General features: G+C 43.1%; 1 protein-coding gene across 2 annotated transcripts; it reads right to left on the bottom strand.

Annotated features, from left to right (window-relative positions):
• Positions 1 to 403: 403 nt before the first annotated feature.
• kiaa0232 (KIAA0232 ortholog) lies at positions 404 to 13,362 on the bottom strand. Of its 2 annotated transcripts, XM_084691423.1 has the most exons (8): positions 13,139 to 13,362; positions 9,730 to 10,330; positions 9,404 to 9,544; positions 7,858 to 7,927; positions 7,678 to 7,762; positions 4,128 to 7,509; positions 3,898 to 4,006; positions 404 to 3,790 (listed from the first exon to the last, which is right to left on the bottom strand). In XM_084691423.1, exons 2-8 carry the CDS (start codon positions 9,964 to 9,966, stop codon positions 3,774 to 3,776), a joined length of 4,041 nt encoding a protein of 1,346 aa, XP_084547549.1. In that variant the 5' UTR covers positions 9,967 to 10,330; positions 13,139 to 13,362; the 3' UTR covers positions 404 to 3,773. The 2 variants fall into 2 exon arrangements, with proteins under 2 accessions (XP_084547549.1, XP_084547550.1); XM_084691424.1 differs by lacking the exons at positions 9,404 to 9,544; positions 9,730 to 10,330; positions 13,139 to 13,362 and adding an exon at positions 8,578 to 9,004.
• Between the last annotated feature and the right edge of the window lie 5,191 nt (positions 13,363 to 18,553).

Here is an 18,553-nt window from a genome sequence, read left to right as displayed (position 1 = left end):
GCGGTGGTTAACTTGGCTTACAATCAATTAATTAAAACATTCTATGGTGATAAAGTTTGACAACTCGTGTTTTAATTAACAAACAGAAGCGGTTATTAATGCCAATTACGTTAGGACTACTGTTTAGCCTACATTTTTTGGCCTGTAGCTGCAGGAAAAAACACTGAGCAAACATTTTATGAGGTAGGCTACTGCACCAAATTGTTATTGGCCTAACAATGCTGTGAAGTAATTATAAGGCCAATAGCTCACTATACAATGACCCTGCCCTCTATGACTTTCTGCTTGAGACATTGACGTTGCCCCAGGTAGATCAGTAAATCTCAAGGTAAAAAAATAAAAAGGGAATATTATTTCAAAACTGTATACAAAATGAAATCAGACTGATTCAGAGGCAAATATATTTGGTTTATTTCTTTATTAGATGTTAAGAAACTCCACAATGAAACAAAATAATTTACTCAGGGTGTACATTGGAACAATACAACCACTTGAGACAAATGGGGTTGAAAGGATTAAGGGATCCGTCAAGATGGGGGGAGGGGGGTGTTGGTTGTCATGGGGGGAGGGGGGGGTGTTGGTTGTCAAGGGAAAGAACACGAGGAAAACTCAATTTCAGTGCTGGATATGTTCTCCAGACCCTGGAGCCATCAAAACTCAAATTAGTTTAACCTCATCAATGTAGTTTGTCTAATGCACACTCCCTCTCTATCTTGCATTTTCTTGATAAATGTTCCATGTTTTTTTTTTTTTTTTTTTTTTCAACCATACCATACCAAACCAAGAAAATGCAAACATGTGATGCCTTCTTTGATTTTACTACCATATACTGTAATTGCTATTATGACTGTCTCACACATACACCAATGCACACAGACACACACACAAATTAAATATATCTTAGTCACTGCTTAATCCCTCACCTGTAGTAATTAAACCTGTAAAAATCTAAAACCTTTTTTTTGGGAGTGGAGTGTGCTTTGTTTCCATGCTGCTCAATTTGAAAGCCACTCCAGGATGTTTAGTTTCTATCAGCTTTCCCCCCCTCAAAAAATAACTTCCATGCAAAAATGTTGACCACTCCCCATATACACCTGTTGAATGTTTGAAGTTTACATGCACTGAGATATTGCATATGACTTGAGGGATAGTCATCCCTCCCATTGCTTATGCAATGTCTTGGTTTGCTCCAAAGCTCTCTAAATTAAGTGCTATACAGTTCACTCTGAAGTTTAGGATTAATCAACTCCTGTTGTACATTTAGCTCAAAATATCAAATAATGGTGTTACTGTTTGAATCTAGCACTGCCACAGTCTATGTATTCCTTCTATTGATCTTTGAAATAAAAATATTTAGTAAAGAATTCCTGAGTGACTGACAACTGTCAAATAAAAATATATCATATGAATGCCTGACGTTTAAGTAGTCTTTTTCAGGTATTGTCATTCAAACATAACAGGTGACATTTGCAGAGAAAGTGTGTAAAAACAAAACAAAAACAACAACACTTGGGGCAGACAGTTCAGACCTTATAAGAAACAGGTGATTCCCCTTGCCTATATTAGAAGGATTGGGGGGGACGGGAGACGGACGGACAACATTTCACTTACTGTGCTCACAATGGAGGCACCGTGACCTTTGACAGCGCATTTCAATAAGTATGTACACAATGTTGGAGAACGCGTGCACTGCTCATTGAACGCATCACAATAAAAGCAATGGGATAGGAACATGTATCTGTGCTTCATCTCAAAGGTAGAGGACAAACCCTGGAATTGCCCCTGGAACTTTAATAGCAACATTTTGGGTATGAGCAGTAACAAAAATACGGACTAGGATTTGAAGACATGAGCAATTCACAGAGATACTAAAATGCACTTAGTTTACAGGTGAGTTAACTTAGGATTTAATAGTCATTGCACAGACCACAAACAAACTTCCAATCCAACCATAGGGCTTATGATGAAACTGAAATATTGTGAAAAGTGAACATTGGGGAACAAAAACATATGCATTGTTGTGCACACATTTCTTATAATGTGATAAAGGCTAAGCACGGTGTAACTTTGAACCAGTGTTTATACAATTTCAATGCAGATGCACACAAACAAATGAAACATTATGGATATTTCAAAAGGTTATACCATATACCCAAAAAGAAACTAGCGTAAAACACACCTCAGAAAGAAAGTATTTGTACCTTGGTGTAATTATGTTGGCTCTATTTTGGTTTTACCACTTTTTCCTTGAATATGTTTTACGTTACTATAATATTTGCAAAGTTAGCAGTGTCTATTGAGAAATCTTAAATCAGATTTTTTTGTCTTTCTTTTATTGTATTAAAGTTCAATTAAATATTGTATTATCTTGCTTCCCTTAAGGATTACACAATGAAATGCATGGCACCAATGTGTTTTTCTTTAACTCCTCCCCGGTTATAGAATCTTATAAGCTTTTGTGTAATGCAGTTCAATTGTATTTTAGGCCAGTAAACTGTTAAGTTATTTTAAAATAAAAACCAAGCCACATTTAGCGAGAACCATCAGCAGTCACACCATTTTTTTTTCTTCTATCTTTTCACATTTTTCTCAAAAGATATCAATGGATCTTACACACTTCTCTGACACTAAACAAAACTATTAGGATCTACATTTCACTGCCACAATATCAAACTGCAACAGAAATGTTAACATATTCATAGCACCAATTGTTTGTACTACGACTTTAACCAAAATATTTTAATTAAATTGCACTCCCATGGTGTCTCTGCAGACATAGCTATAATTATCTTTTGTTAAGGGAATTTACCCCAGAAAACCAAACTCAAAAACGTCCTTTTTTCATTCTTTTCTCCATATTGTATTTTTTTTTTTCTTATTGAATAACTTTTGTCAATCTCTCCTCTTTAGAATTTATTTGCCTTACAAACCATTCTGTCTACTAATAGGTTCTGAAAAACTATCACCATTCAAAATCAAACTTATTTTAGAGCAACTTTTCACACTGTTGGGGAAAATTAAATTTTACAGATTTTAGATGAAAGCAGCACACGTTCTTTCCCTGTCCTTCACATTCAGAAAAGCCTCCATAAAATGTATCTCCAACATCTTTGACAAATAATTGTCAACTAAAGCTCCACATCCATTCAAACACTGACTTCCTGAATGATACGGGTGGAGAAAGAAGATATACGAGCTGTGCTCTCATACTATGTTATGAACAGTGGCATCACAGTTAGGTCATTGAGATTGTAGCAGTTGATCTAGAAAGAGGAGTGCGAGTATTAGGACGGACAAGCATGCGCCATCATTTGGACACCACCATCTACCAGTATCCTAGTTCAAAAGCAAAATCGGTTGGAGAAAAAGAACAAAATGTTGAGGGCTAAACAGAACTGACTATGGCCTAACTGTGACTAATGAAGATTAATGTCAGGAAAATAAAACTAAGACAAATCTAAAATGCACGTCTTTAGATATCCGGTAACGGTATCAGTTAAAGACGTGCGGAACATGTTTTTTGTGTTTTTCCTATTTTCGCTCACTTTTTTGGTGACGTGAAGTGTTGATTACACACGGTTTGAGTTAGTAAATGAAAATCAGCAAGGTTAAGAAGTGGGTTGTGGTGGGGAGAATCCTCAGACCAGTAGCCTATGGGTGTCCCGGGTCTGAGTCCTCCACCCCCGCCCAGTATTTGCGGGGACAGGAGCTGTCAAATGAGGAGAGACGATGTCTTCTCAATGACAAGCTTCCTCCAAGCTGAGCTGGAGTTTTCAGATGTTGCTGCTCCCTGCAGTAACAGGGAAGTCTTGGTAAGCAAAATTCCACCAGATAGTGCTTGATGTGTGACAGAAGAAAAAAAAACGCGTACTACAGCATGTATGCAAAGTATCTCACCTGTACACTGAGATCCAGGGAAAAGGGAGGAACAGAGCGTGTTCTGCCACCAGACCTCATCTTGCTGGCTGCCAGTTGCTCCCTGTCCACTAGCACTTAACAGGGGGAACTACGTAGGAGAAAAGGAAAAGTTGTATTGTACGTGGGTGTGTGAAGGAGGCGGAACACAATCTGATTTAACACACTACTACAATGAATATAATTATTACATTCACCTTGAAAAGACTTACCTCCTGCAATTCTTCTACGACGTCGTAGGTTATCCCATATTTGGGAATCTGGGCTGCTGCTGCACAAATGCAGGCATCCTTTTCTCTGCAAGGTTCCTCCTTCTGGATTTTATTGGCTGGGACGTCCATCCGTCCGCTTGCCGTTGATGCTGCTGCAGCCATTTTACAGTCTAAGCAAATCTCTTGCTCAGCAATTGGCAGGAGGGTGCTGGAGCCCTCCTGTGAATCCAGAGAGGTCTGAGCACTCTTCTCCATGCCAGACTTCTTTAATCTGGGTAAGAATTTCCCAGATTCCAGTTCTGACTTCCCATAGTAGGGACCCTCGCGTTCTGCATCCTCCTCCAGAGGCTTAAGGTCGGCCTGAGGATCGTCAAAGACGTCCACTGGTGCCAGGACGGGAAGACTCAGCTCCTCTTTCTCAGACTCTGCCTCCGACTCGCTTCCTCCACCAGGAGACAGCTCGGAGGCAGATATGGGTCGGAAGTGAGTCCTGGGGGAGATGCGGATGGCCCTGTACTGAGTCCGGTTGATTCCATAGATCCGTGGATGAAAGGCTTCGTTATCAGAGTCTGAGCACAGGATAGATTTGGGTTTGTATCCTGGGCTAAACGAAGCCATGTCCTCAGGCTCAAACGAGCACTCGACATGGAGGACTTGAGAGAACGGATTGTTCAGATCGAAGGACGTGAATGGGTAGTCTGGTCCTGGCTCCTTTCCGTGGAAACTTCCGCAGGATCCCAGTAAATCTTCATGGAAGATTAAAGAAAATCCCTTATTTAATCCGTCCCCACATCCTTTCATGGCTTGGTCACTCTGCCCAAAGGAGACCAGGGGCCTCCAGAGTTGCTTGTGGCCAGGCGCAAAGCAGCTGCCAGTGTTCATAAACACATCTGTGCCAGCAATGGTGACCACGTCCGAACCGGAAGCTGAGGCGGCTGCGGCAGCACACTGGAGCAGACTGCCCCGTGTGTCACTTGGTGGCACCACGGCCCAGTCCCTATCGCCACCGAGCGTCTTTAACTCACCGTAAACCCCTCCGAGGATGAACGACGTGTTGTCCTTCTCTGGGTTTACGTCCCAGGGCTTGGACGGAGTCATGTAATCCCCGGCGGCATCTACCTTGGAGAGCTCGTTTTTGGCCAGGCTCTGCTCCTCCTTGCCCTCCCACAGGTGGTACTCGGAGCGCTGCACGGCCTTTTTTTGAGGTCCCTGAATTGGTCCTCCCTTTGCTTGCACCTCTAGACAGCTGCAGAGGTAGCCAGTCGCCTCCTCTGGGAACAGGCCTTCCCCTGTCTTCTCACTTCCTAGCGATGGTGTAGGATCGCCTTCCCCGATAGCAGTCCAAATGTCCTTTATAATCCCTGAGCTGTAGTTGTCACTCTGTTGGTTTGTGTCATCCGAAAACATGCCAGTGTTGTACTGTTTGCTCTCATCCTGTTCTAATGCGATGCCGCATATGGACTCCAATTTAGATTTCTTTGTCAAAGTTGGATTTGATCCCGTTCTACCTTTGGCCTCCTCACATGGGCGACTGGTATCCTCATGTAAAAAGTCCAGAAGTTCTTCCTCTAGGTATGTACCAGAGATTGGAGGGATTAGACAATTAATCTCTTCATTGCCAATTTGAGCGGACTCCTCTATTTGAACATTTATTTGCTCATTGTCTGAACGTGTCTCTTCCGAGTGCGACCATGGACTGCAGGTTCGCGTCGAAAGGTTTGAACAATGTTCAGTTTCATCAAAGGCACTATTTTTGGTCCATATTAGCAAACGAGACTGTTTGTTACAATGTGGATCTAGACAGCTACTTGAATCTGTGTTGTTTTCATGACCAACGGTAAGTGAGTCGCAGGGATAAGGAAGAGTGGGGCTATCATACTGCAGCTCAAACAGAGAGAAGCAAGAAGAGCTCAGACCAGGCGCTTCACTGGTGGCTTCTGGGAGATAGGGTTCCTCCAGGTTTACAGGCAGCGTGCACAAGGTAAAAGACACACTGTCCAACATGGAGGACAGCTGAACAGGAGAGTCTCCTGCAAAGCTTTCTCCATCTATATCTTCGGAACTAGAGGACGAATAACATCCCCAGACTTGAGCCATGTTTTCCAGATCCTGCATGAAGAATCCATCCGCTCCCAAAGCTTCATTCGAGTCCACCCTTATTGCACTTTCCCCTTGCAGCTCAAGGCCATCTAACACTAAACAACATTCTGCCTCAAAGTCTCTTTGCTCTTTGCTCTTCTGTCGAATCATGCTCAAGATCCGACTCTCATGTACCGAGTCTGAGGCACTAGGATCCAATATGGATTGATAAAAATCGACTTCATAGAAGTGAGTAAATTCGGAAAGATGCTCGTCATCTAAATCTCTACTATCCTCAGGCGGAGGGCAGCTTGAGGTCCCATCATGTTCGGCAGCCTCCTCATCCGCTTCTCCTGGACCTTCCACAAAGTGGCCGTCCACAAAGGTGCCCGCTGCAAGGTAAGCCCTCTGGAAGCTTGCGTTGGCAATGCAGATCCCTTGCATCCTCTCAGACAGCCTGTCCATGTCGGTGGACATGGATAGGCCACCTGGAGAGTCCAGCTTGCTCCGGTACTTTGTTTCCAGTTTGCTTTTTCGGCTACTGAATGGTACAAAATACTCGGTGATGGGCTCTGTGTACCATAGGGGTTCCTCCATGTATTCCTTTTTGTTTTGGGCTTCTGCTCCAAGCTCCCTTGCTTCCCCCCAGCCTGGATCTTTACCAATCTCCTTCAGCGGCCTTTTCCCCTTTTTGTAAAGCTGTGATTGCCTCGTTGGACCTCCAGTGGCACTGCTGCTACTCCCTCCGGCATTCCTCCTCTCCTCTTTGTCGATGGCCTTCAGAGCTAGCTTCACCTGTCCACTGTTGCGGCCTCTCTTACACTTGCCCGGCTCCTTGGACTTATGACGGATCCTGACCGCCTTGCTGTTGGATGTTTTCGAGTCCCCTTGGTTGCCGCTGGAACTTGAGCCCGCCTCGCTGGAGCCAGATGACCAAGACCGAGGGCGGAACTTGCCCTCTGACCTGTGCCTCGTCTGCCTCTTGCCATGGATGGCACCTCTGTCCTCTCCTGTTGTGGCGCCATGGTATCGGTTCTCCTTCTCTTTTTTGCTGCGTCGCTGTTGCAGTCTCTCACTGGTTGCGGTGGTGATAGTGGTGGCGCAGCATGCTTCAGAGTTTCTTTCCTTGACAGCCTCACCCTCACTGTTGCAGTCCTTTGGAGAGGAGGTATCCGTGCTGGTCTGTGGGGCCGCAGAAGATGATGAACTGGAGTAAGCACAGGCTTTAGCCTTGTTCCACACCGTCATGATCTCTTGGAGACAAACAGATTTCTCTGACAAAGGAGGAAAGGCTTCATAATACCTGAAAACAATAATAAAACAGTGCTTAAATAAAAATGTAAAACAATTCTAGGCACATCATACATTTTCAATAGTGTCATACAGTATTACATTTGATGTCAACAGCAAATGATTATGCCTGCTCGGAGATAAAACGAATGTGCCAACAAACCAATGTTAAGGAACTTACATTTCCACCTGGTCCTTTGAAGAAGGAGACTCCGCCTGCTCAGGAGATTGAGATCCATCTGATTTCTTACTGATCTGTTTCTCTTCTACAATGACACAAACATTTTTAAGACAATAGCAGAAACATTCACAATAATTGTATTTCCTTTATTAACACAAACTAGAAACATTAAAAGCAAACCTTTCTGTCTGTTTTTGATGTCCTTGAGTTTGGAGCAAAGCTCCTCAACCAGGCTCTCAATTCCAGAGTTCTGTGGAGAAGAAAATAAATGTAATACCCACTGCCTATTTCTGATACCACTATAAGACTATAGACATATTTAAAATAAGAGCAACTGGACATTAATAATGAATGTAATCATTGTATGTTTTCATCACTAATAAATGATGGTTGGACAAATTATACGAATCCTATAATTTATTGTTTTGACAATGTTTTTAAACCCCAACTATGACCCCATTGTTTAACTGACTGCAGGGTATTAACATAAAGCTGACAGAAGTTTACCAGCTGACTGTCAGAGCTTGGGCATGCTGTACCAGGACTGTGTTAAATTTAGCTATGAGGGGGAAAATGCAGAGCAAAAAAGTATGACCAAGCATGGCCCATAGCACAATCTCATTCAGCCATAACACTTAACATAAGTGACTTCAATTTTGATCTTGAGACATCTTACTCATATCATGCTAAACAATTAAGTAATCTGTTTACTTGTAAACAAGGTTCACCCGTATCCCATCTATTTAAAGACAGCCACGTCAAAATATTTGACAGAGCAATGCGCACTAGCGGAAAAGCAACTACTTTCAAAGGACAGCCCACCAAAACAATTCCACCCATTTGCCAGAATCATAAAACTCATACACGCTCCACTGTCAAACACAAACTAGCATTCCTTACCATGCTGCCCGGTTAAATCGAAAAAGTTTCTCCTCTGACCCAGTGTTTCCTCTTGCATCATTGTGCTAATAGCGGTCAGCTGACGGCCGACACAGTCTGCTCAGTGCTGCAATCCCGTGCAGCGTGTGCTGGTTAAAAAATAGACTGCAGAGTGCAGTCCCCAGAGATCAGCTCTCGCTCCTCACTCCTCCTCTGCCTAGCAGACCCTTCCCCCTACACACCCTTCGGCGCTCCCTTCTCTCCACACTACTATGGACTCACTGCCTCTGACACTGCTGCCAACTGCTCGGGAGAATGTCAGCAAAATCACATTCATGTTTCCCCTGGAAAAGGGCACAGAATATAATGGAGTCTTCAGGAGCATACCGCAAGGGCACTTGCCTGCAAGGTCATCCATGATTTATTGTTTAAAATTCCAATTCTTCACCGCTGACCTTAATTTAACCTTGCTATTAAAACAGGTCCAACCCTGGACAGTACCAAAGTTTAAGTGACCAGTGCAAAGAGAGCAGATTACTTTTAAATGGTATGGTAATTGGGATTTTTATCCCAATCGTCTACCCTCCACCTTCACGTGATTATTTTCTTTTTCTCCCATGTTAGACTTTGATATCCCTTCAATAATCTTCTCATTGGATTTATTAGCCTCCTAACATTTTGGTGTTCAAATTAAACAGTCATTCAATATCCAGCATAACCCAATACATCTCTTTGCATGCGTCAGGTCAGATAAATGAAAACCATGGAACAGTAGCGCAGAATAAACTACCACCAACAACACCACCCACACCCACTTGTTGAAACACTAGGGTGGAGCAACACTTACTTCATCAGATGCAGAACGCAGGCATTGCACAGCCGCTTGCTTCTTAATCTCCTCCAGACTCAGGTCTGTACCTCCTTTCTTCTTACTCTTGCCCCATTTCTTCCCAGCTCCCTTCTCCCAGCCCAAGAAGATGTCATTCTCCTGTAATACACAGTCCAGTCTTAAGACACTGTCGATTTGACAGAACCTTATGGCATGTGTGGCAATTTTCTTCAACTCGGATTCAGATCTATAACATTCCTTGGCCCTAGGCTAGGACACAGTTGTTTAATACGTTTAACCAATCTGTGAACTTGGTGCATGTGTGTGCTGTTGCTGTGACCCACCTGGTCCTGCAGGTCGTAGTCGTAACTGTCGTGCAGGAGCAGGCTGAGGACGTAGCGGGTGTAGATCATGGCATCGATCCCGCACTTCTCCAGCTCCTGGCCCAGCCAGCTTTGCACTGGGCCCAGCGACTGGAGCAGGGACATCTCTGAGGCAGGCAGGGGGCCCACTGGGGGGAGGGGACGCGAGAAGATTTCAGGAGGAGCAGGACCGTCCGACTCGGCGCTCACTGGACGCATGGGACTGCTTAGGTGTTGGCCATTCTGAGATGGAGCGGCATTGTGACTGGTGTATGTGGAGGTGGGGTGGAGAAGGGAGGGTGAAGGGGTGAGGACAGGGCAATGCCTATCTGGATGGGAGGGGGTTCACTCCAGCAGGATGCACTGAAGGGGATCTACATGGGGAGGCATGTGGGAGGTTTTTTTGTGTTTTTTTTCCAATATCTTTTTTATTTTTTATTGCTTAGAGCAAAAGGAGATCTTCACTCGTCGGGCATGGCTTGAATGGATGAAAGCTATCAGCTATTTAGCAAAACACAGGACGTGCTTGCGTCTCAGGCAAAGGGGGTCATTGTGGGGATATAGCTTACTCCACCGGCACAACCTGAAAGAAAAGAAACAAACTTGTGACACTTTTGCAAAAAAAATTCAAGGAGCATGGTAATGCATTCCGAAATAACAAAGAGTACGCATAAAAAACCCTGTTAAACTGAATGAAGATCTTCAGACAGTGGATGAATTAGGAACCCATTTATTAAAATGAACATTCAATTTGTGTTCACGTTGTCAAAATGTTGACTAGGAATGTTAATAACTAAGAATTAAACAAAACCTTAGAATGCATTTATTAACATAATCTGTACACCTTGTAAGGACTATGTCTGATTACGACAGTCCTCCTTGTCAGACACATCCCAGTTCCCCACCATGTCCCCTAGGAGGGTTTGTAATGGTTGTTGATAGTGCTGGTCTTAGACACCAGCTCATTAATGGGTTCCTCTGAGAGTTGGTGCTTCTTTTACAATGCAGATTGTCCTTGGGAATCCCATGAGCCAAACCAAACTATTTTATTGACATCCTGTCGTATAAACTTTAGGTACTAACCATTCACATGTGCACAGTCGTAAACGTTTACAATGTGATTGCCCAATTATATTTTTTCCAAGTGTGCACTGGATACAATTGGGGATGAACTCAGGATGCCTCGTTTCAAACAACTAAGCACCAGTAAAATCAAATTAATGTATGTAATTATTAGTACAGGGCCTATGACTCCATTAAAAATGTGTGCATTAATTTGCAGCCAATACTTTATGGATTCCTCTTGGCCCTGCCTTGCATGAGTTGGAGGGTTTCTGGTTGAGTCATCGAATCAGATTATTATGGAGGAAGAGGTCTACAAGTTCCACCTAATTGCTACAAATCCAATGTTTAGCGACACTTAAGATTTGTCAAGAAATGGGCAACTTGATGGGTGAATCTTACTGTATCGCATAAGTACTGACTTAATACATCTCTTTAATGTATCGGATCGTTGGCAATGCATGCACCAATATGTGCATCGTATTGGTCTGATCTGACAGGAGTTTAAATATCCCACCCAGAGGTTAAAGTTTAAAAGTACAAATAAGGCATTGACAAAGTCAAACAAACTCTAACTGATGAGTGAACAATATGTAAAACATGCCAGCTATGCATATGAAAGTATGTCAACTGAAGTGTTGCATTGGCGTGAAGAAGCTGTGGAACAGGTCTTTAAATGACTGACTGGATATCAATTACGGTGCTATAAGCACTGACCCATTCTTTACTAGGGGTTTTACTTACAAACGTCAAGTTCAGTGTGGACTGTGTGTTAGTGTACTTGGGTTTATAAAATACTGTTAAGAAATTTGCATTAAAGATGGGGATGAAAACCGACAAAGCCACACTGACTGGTTTGCAACAAACTCCTGAAAGGCAATCCTACCGCTGTCAAACACATATGCTTCTTGTGCCACTGGGCTAGTGGATTAGGGAAATAACTTGGAGAGCAAATGGAGGCTGCACCGATTTGATTGGGCGGCCTTCTTGTCACTCACTACCAAAGGCATTTTATGGGCTACCCGTTTTAGACATTAAAAGGACACGATTAAGGGCTTTACATGTTTGTCACCATTAGCAGTCCAACCACAACCAAATATGCGTTAAAACAAAGTTTCATCATCTGTAAACGCAATACCAATATGGTTTTAGTGTATGATTGGCCGAAGAAGAAACGCATACAAGTTAATCTATAACGTTGGCTAGGCTAACTACCGCTTTCGGTGACTGCAAGCAAGCTTAGCTGCTTTAATCAAAAGATAATAACCAGCGATATTGCTTTAACCTAAACCTGTATCAGTCCAATTAGTATCCCCATTGTTCGCTAGCTTTATGCATTCCATGTATATGCGTTGACATGGCCAGGAGAAGAATACTGTAGCTAGCTACAATATCTGCACTAACAACGCTAGTTACGATATTACTAAACACGTAGCGAGGTAGCTAGCAAGCTCAATACCACGTAAACAATGTATTCTAAAATGCCAAACGATGGCGAAACAGCTTGCTCGCTGGATCCAACCGGATTTGCGATGTTTGATTCCCAAATCAGTTGGCATGATAGTTATGCTAGCTCCAGCTCTAGCGTAGCTGACGGCAAATATTACTGCTGCACTTACTGCTGGCTGGCATTGGCCGACCTTTCACGGGAGGAGTGAAGACAACTAGCAAGCCCTCAACTCACATCCCAATCCGAATTCGATGTATTGCGTTCAAAGACAAAATGCTACGCGGTTATATTTTTGATTATTCAGATGACTGTTGGCTTGAACATTTATTGATGACTTTATCTCTACCGGTGTCAACCTGACGCAGTAGTTGCGCGTGTGGGCAGCTGACCGTTGCCTAGCTAGCTACAGAACACCATTCCCACAACAGAAGTAGCTAACTACAGCAGCGAGTTATGCTAACGCCATTACTACCTAGTGGTAGTAACGTCGCAAGCCGTTCTTCGTGTAGCAACATTAGCTAGCTAGCTGGAACAGACGAATCGGACGGAACGATTCTTAGACTTAGACATTGGTCAAATGAACAAATGGTTAAACAACCCCATGAAAATGCGACAAAGTGCACTGCTTAACATCAAAAGTAGGAGACACTACAGCACTTTAGCCTAGCTAGCCAGCTAGGCTAGTTGTTGTGAACCTAACTAAAGCCGGGAGGCGGAGCGGCTGACTCTGACCTAACCAGACACCCAAGACGTTCTCTCTTAAAAAATGTGCGCCACATATTTTTTTAATTGGGGGGAAGTAATGTTACTCGAAACAGAATAATCCTGAGATGACACGGTATCATAATTCAATTAAAACGAAAAGACGTTGTTCCTTACCTGCCGTTACTTAAAGTAGAGGAGAAGAGAGCAGGGGGGAGCGGTTACTTCTCTCCCGCTGCTGTTCCGAGCTCGAGCTCCGGAATCCGCTGCAGTAGCATCACGAATCATGGACGCCGAGTGGCGTCGCACGACAGCTCTCTTTTCAATGCCGATGTTTCGATAACATTACAATGAATCCGACGACATTCCGGCTCTAGCACGAAATTCCTGTCTGTACAATCAATGGGCCTTTTTGATCCAACATGTCGTGCTCAAGGGGCAGTTTCAAACTGAAAACAGTTCTTTGCGCCTCCCTTTTTGTCGTCTCTAGGCAACAAGGCAAACCTCTACTGTCCTACTACCAGTAGATTTATTCCTCCGCTCACGATTGCATCAGAGGGAAAAATAGTATAGTTCTTTTTAGTTTGGGTTGTTGACTAATCGCATCACATTTCTTTCATTTGTTTGTTAGTTTTTTTTAAATGTCATGTTCACTCCCTACGTACGTATTTATCCAAAATATTGTAGTTGGTTTACTTGAAATTGCATTCCATTAGACTTGTCAAATTACTTACAATCGGTTAATAATGAAAATGTATGTGTAACAAATGTAAAAATGTCACCACGTTATTACTTTTTAATGATTGTTATTACATTTGTGTCCATCTCCTGTGCCTCTCTCTCTCTCTCTCTCTCTCTCTCTCTCTCTCTCTCTCTCTCTCTCTCTCTCTCTCTCTCTCTCTCTCTCTCTCTCTCTCTCTCTCTCTCTCTCTCTCTCTCTCTCTATCTCTCTCTCTCTCTCCATCTCAACAGGATACCATCCTGTTGGCATGCTGTTGGCATGTTCATCTGGCATGCTTCATCTATTCTTGTCAGCCCAGGGTCAACACGTTTGGGAATGGCGTGAAATTCAGGAGTTATTCTCCAACTGGTTAGACTGTAATTGATTGCGCTCTCGTTAACACAGAATTTAAAAAATGGCTCAAACAAGTGCATGACTAGTAAAGTGCAGCTTATGAGCCTCAGTGAAATATAGACCATATATATAGCTGAGCAGATATTGATCATTTGGGATGTCATTGAGGGTAATTGAAAAGGAAGTTGTGGGTTTTCTGCATCAGTGAGCAAAATCTTTCTCTTTATTTATTTGCCCTCCTGCTCTCTGTCTCTCTGTCTCTCTTACATTTACATTTACGTTTATTCATTTAGCAGACGCTTTTATCCAAAGCGACTTCCAAGAGAGAGCTTTACAAAGTGCATAGGTCACTGATAATAACAACAAGATAGCCCCAAAGCATTGCGGGTAGCCAAAAACAAGAAGTACACATTGTGAACAACCAACAATAAGTGCTAAAGGGAAGAAACCATAAGAGCATGTAGTTAAGAGAACCGTATCTCTCTATCTCTCTCACTTTATTTAGCCTTGCATTTTAGTGGCTGAAGTAGCACTTTAGAGCTAAGTAGGTATTAAAGAGGGTTTTAAAGGACCCCTGTTATTTTGTTTGCCAAATAGTATAGCCTGTGGTGGCTTCTCAGCAGGAGCAGTGCCAGTGAAAGATGTCACAAAGCAACGTGTTCCGTCTACAACCTCACCTCATCACTGCATCGAATGTGCTTCAATGTCATGCAAACGCTGTAGAATATCTGTTTGACTTTGTCAGTACCAATTAGGCAAACTTGCAAAGGGAACTGTGAGGTGGTTGTTTTCTCAAATCTCTTTGAGAGGTGGGGGTTGTTGATAACTCTTGAATCCTCAGCTTTAAAAGCTCTATTTTCATATGCTCTGGATGTACAACTATTACCCTTTCAATACTCTCGTTAAATTATACACGAGTAATGTCACTCAATGCTGAAGTCAAGCAAGAAATATTGTTTGTGACTCTCCATGAAAAACATTCATTCACAATTCATTGCCTGCAGTTCAATAAATTATGCCATGGAGAGGAAAGCTCCAAATGGTTAAAGCCACTTGTTTGTGTGACACACTTAAACAACACTAATCCTTCTATGATATTCAAATGTATGTCATGTGTGGACTAATCAGAGGCCCAGTCATTGATCCATGACCGGATTAGACCAATGACAGTGTGACTGGGACGGTTCTATGCAGTCTCCGGAGATCAGATTTCCCAACCCCCAGCCGATTGATACTGTAATGACATGTTTTTTATGGGGTCAAAGTAGTACAGGTACACCCCCACCCCACTTCCTATTTTCTTTATGCAATTGTGTGCGTATGCATGTTTGCTGGATCCTAATATCCTCCTGAAGTAAAGCACATGTCACTGTCGCAAGCTTTCTGCTAAGACCTACCCTCTTTGATTTTGTATTGTTGTGCAATGGGTTGCGCAACACATCCATTACCTGGCATCTGGCCTGTGTTTTAAATGTTGCCTCGGCAGTGAGGGGAAAAAAGGGAAAAGAAAAAGGAGGGATGCAGTTTAGGATGTGACAACAACATGTATCGTCAGATGATTCACTCTGCCACATTTCTCAGCTTGTTGTCTCAGCCACTTGTCATGCTACGTCTATAGCAACACACACAAACAGACACACGCATACTTACATACCCACATACACACACTGGGGAGGAAGTGAAACCAGAAATAAGACTTAATACTGACACAGTCTTTCCTGAGGAACTTACATTGTGTGTTCTAGAGCGTGGGGCACTCTGCTCAGTCTTTCACCGTGTGATCCTCACATGAGCCTGCTATATAGAGATCCATCAAACTCCCCTGTGTCTTGAACCTGGTTGCTCCTATATAGGTAATGGGTTAATTCATTGGAGACGCAGTGGAGGGCATGTCATCTATAGGTCATTGAGTGTGCTCTAGTTGATGAGTGAGGTCATCATGTAGCTGGATGAGCCCCAGCCATTGGGTGAACTGAAATGCAGACATGTTTTTGATTCACTTGTCACCTTTGCACGTGATATACTGAGCCTGTGGTTGATGGCTAAATCTGAAAAGAAAGGTCCCTCGTGACAGTTTTTAATACCTACACAATCAACACTGTCCCTAAAAATCCCTATCATGGTTTAGATGGTAGGGTTATTCTGCAAGGGTTGATCTTGCACAAATTGCGTATGAACTCTGTTTGCAGACCTTAGCCAAGGTACCAAGGTTAAATACATATTTGTGTATTTTAAAGTATTGTCACATTGGATGCAAGGCAGGTTAAATTACTCTGTAATTTATTGTTTTTCAAATATCAGAAATCTAAAGCATATTCAACCTGAGTTAGTATGGACTCTTACTTTATGTCCTTTCCACTGTTGGTGTCTATAAAATGGCTCAGCATGTACAGAAAGAACAATCCAGTCCTTGGAAAGCTGTGTGACCCTGCTCCTCACCCCCTGAGACCCCAAATATATCGCCTAGTCTCATTAGAAGTTGCCTCTTTGGTTTGTCACAGTGACGTTAAGGAATGAATTATTTTAGCCATTACGAAGCAAGGTGCTTTTGACAAGCCGTTCATGTCAAATGTCGTTGACATGACATAATGATGACGGCCCCGGATCGAATTGGACTGCCCTTTAGATCCAAGTCATACCTTGAAAATAGAACGCAGAGGTTCCCAGACGACAGAGGAAGACTCTGCTTGTAAAATTGGCTCGTCTAAGTTTAGATATGTCGGGGTGGAAGGAGAGAAGAGATGTAAATCTGTCTGGGTGTGTAGAGGCCTTCTGAGGACTGACTGAGGCAATAAAACGAAAGGACAAAGTCCTCTGTCATACTGTACGAGTGTGTCTGTGTGTTTGTGTGTTCCTGTGTATACGTGAGTATGAGCGCATGTGTGTCTGCGCACACTTGTGCATTTGATTATGTCACAGAGCGTTGAAGCAAGAACCAGGAAGACAGAACATGATTACATCATTCTCCACCCAGTCTAACCGCTCAGAGACAGAAAGACTGTTGTCAACAAGGGAATGAATGTAGTCACAATGCAAATATCTTACCCTCCAGTCTGTGTCTGTTCCTTGCTACTAGGCTAATGGGAGGTCAGATGCAATGACAGATAGTGTTCGGCTTGAATGGCTGTTGTTTTCTTTTGTGTTTGTTTGCCTTTGTTAACAGGCCGAAAGAGAAGCATTCAGGCCAGCCTGCTGTAATGATAAGGCCCAACACTGTCGTCCTATCAGTTCAAACACAGACAGATGTCGACACACAAACACACGCATGTGGATACTTCAAAGGGATGTGTCCGGGACAGTGACGCTCATCTGAAGACAGATAACACAATGTCAATATCCCAAAGAAAGATGGAGAGAGAGGGGGAGGGGAAGAATTAGAGAAACAGAGAGCCATGGAGGGAGGAAATTCAGTTTGACAGAATTTGTCACTTGGTTCTGGATGAGTCCAATTTACCACCTTGCACTAACTTTAAAACAATAAATAATAATAAATGCTCATCTGTTTTTGATAAGACTGCCTGGCACAACAGAATCAATGTAACGTTATCAAAAGTGTAAGCCGTTCCAATCATAGACTCCACCAAGGACTAGAACTTTCACTTCTGTTGAATTATGTACAGTGCAAGTCACAGCCTTGTAAACATGAATGTCATTTCAAAGTATTGAATTAATCACTCAATTTGCAGCAACAGAGTCCTACAGTGTTCAGACGTTGACCTGTAGGAATTTCAGCTCACACCAGGAACTATAAGCACTTTTACGCTAACCCTTCTGTGGCTGGAACCAGGTCAAAGCTCGCAAGTTGCATACTTCAGCATCCACTCACACTGTGTGTACATTTATCTGCGTGTCTCAAAGAGAGAGGAAGTGTGTTTGTGTGTGTGTGTGTGTTAACCCTACCCCCCACCACGACCTGTGTCTCCTGACTCCCATATCATCTCCTCCTCCCCTCTGGATCTTAATCCCCAGATAAGCCCCTAATGCCTGCTGGAGAGAGTGGGGTAGAGAAAGAGAGAGAGAGAGAGAGAGAGAGAGAGAGAGAGAGAGAGAGAGAGAGAGAGAGAGAGAGAGAGAGAGAGAGAGAGAGAGAGAGAGAGAGAGAGAGAGAGAGAGAGAGAGAGAGAGAGAGAGAGAGAGAGAGAGAGAGAGAGAGAGAGGGAGAGGGAGGAAGGGAGAGAGAGAGATAAAGAGGAAGAAAGAGAGGGAAGTAGATAACGAAAGACAGATGTAGTAAGAGAGGTAGGGAGAGAGGAAGAGAGATGCAGCGAGAGAAAGAGTGAGGGAGAGTGTCCTTAACAACCTTGCAATCCAATTATACTCATCGCACGTTTCAGAACAACCCTTCTAACCGCCGTGGTTAGTCTCTGAGAAGTTCAAGATGAAATTGTAGGGATTCATTCCTGATGAAAATCGCCTTGAATCATAATAGTATTGGGACATGTGTCCTATCGAATGCTGTAACGCAACAAATGTTACATGAGGTAAAGTTACAGTCAATTTATATTATTGGCCATATT

The sequence above is a fragment of the Hypomesus nipponensis genome, chromosome 25, assembly GCF_054491055.1.
Source record: "Hypomesus nipponensis isolate SF chromosome 25, ASM5449105v1, whole genome shotgun sequence".
Lineage (NCBI taxonomy): Eukaryota > Metazoa > Chordata > Actinopteri > Osmeriformes > Osmeridae > Hypomesus > Hypomesus nipponensis.
This window is presented reverse-complemented; position numbering and strand designations above follow the sequence as displayed.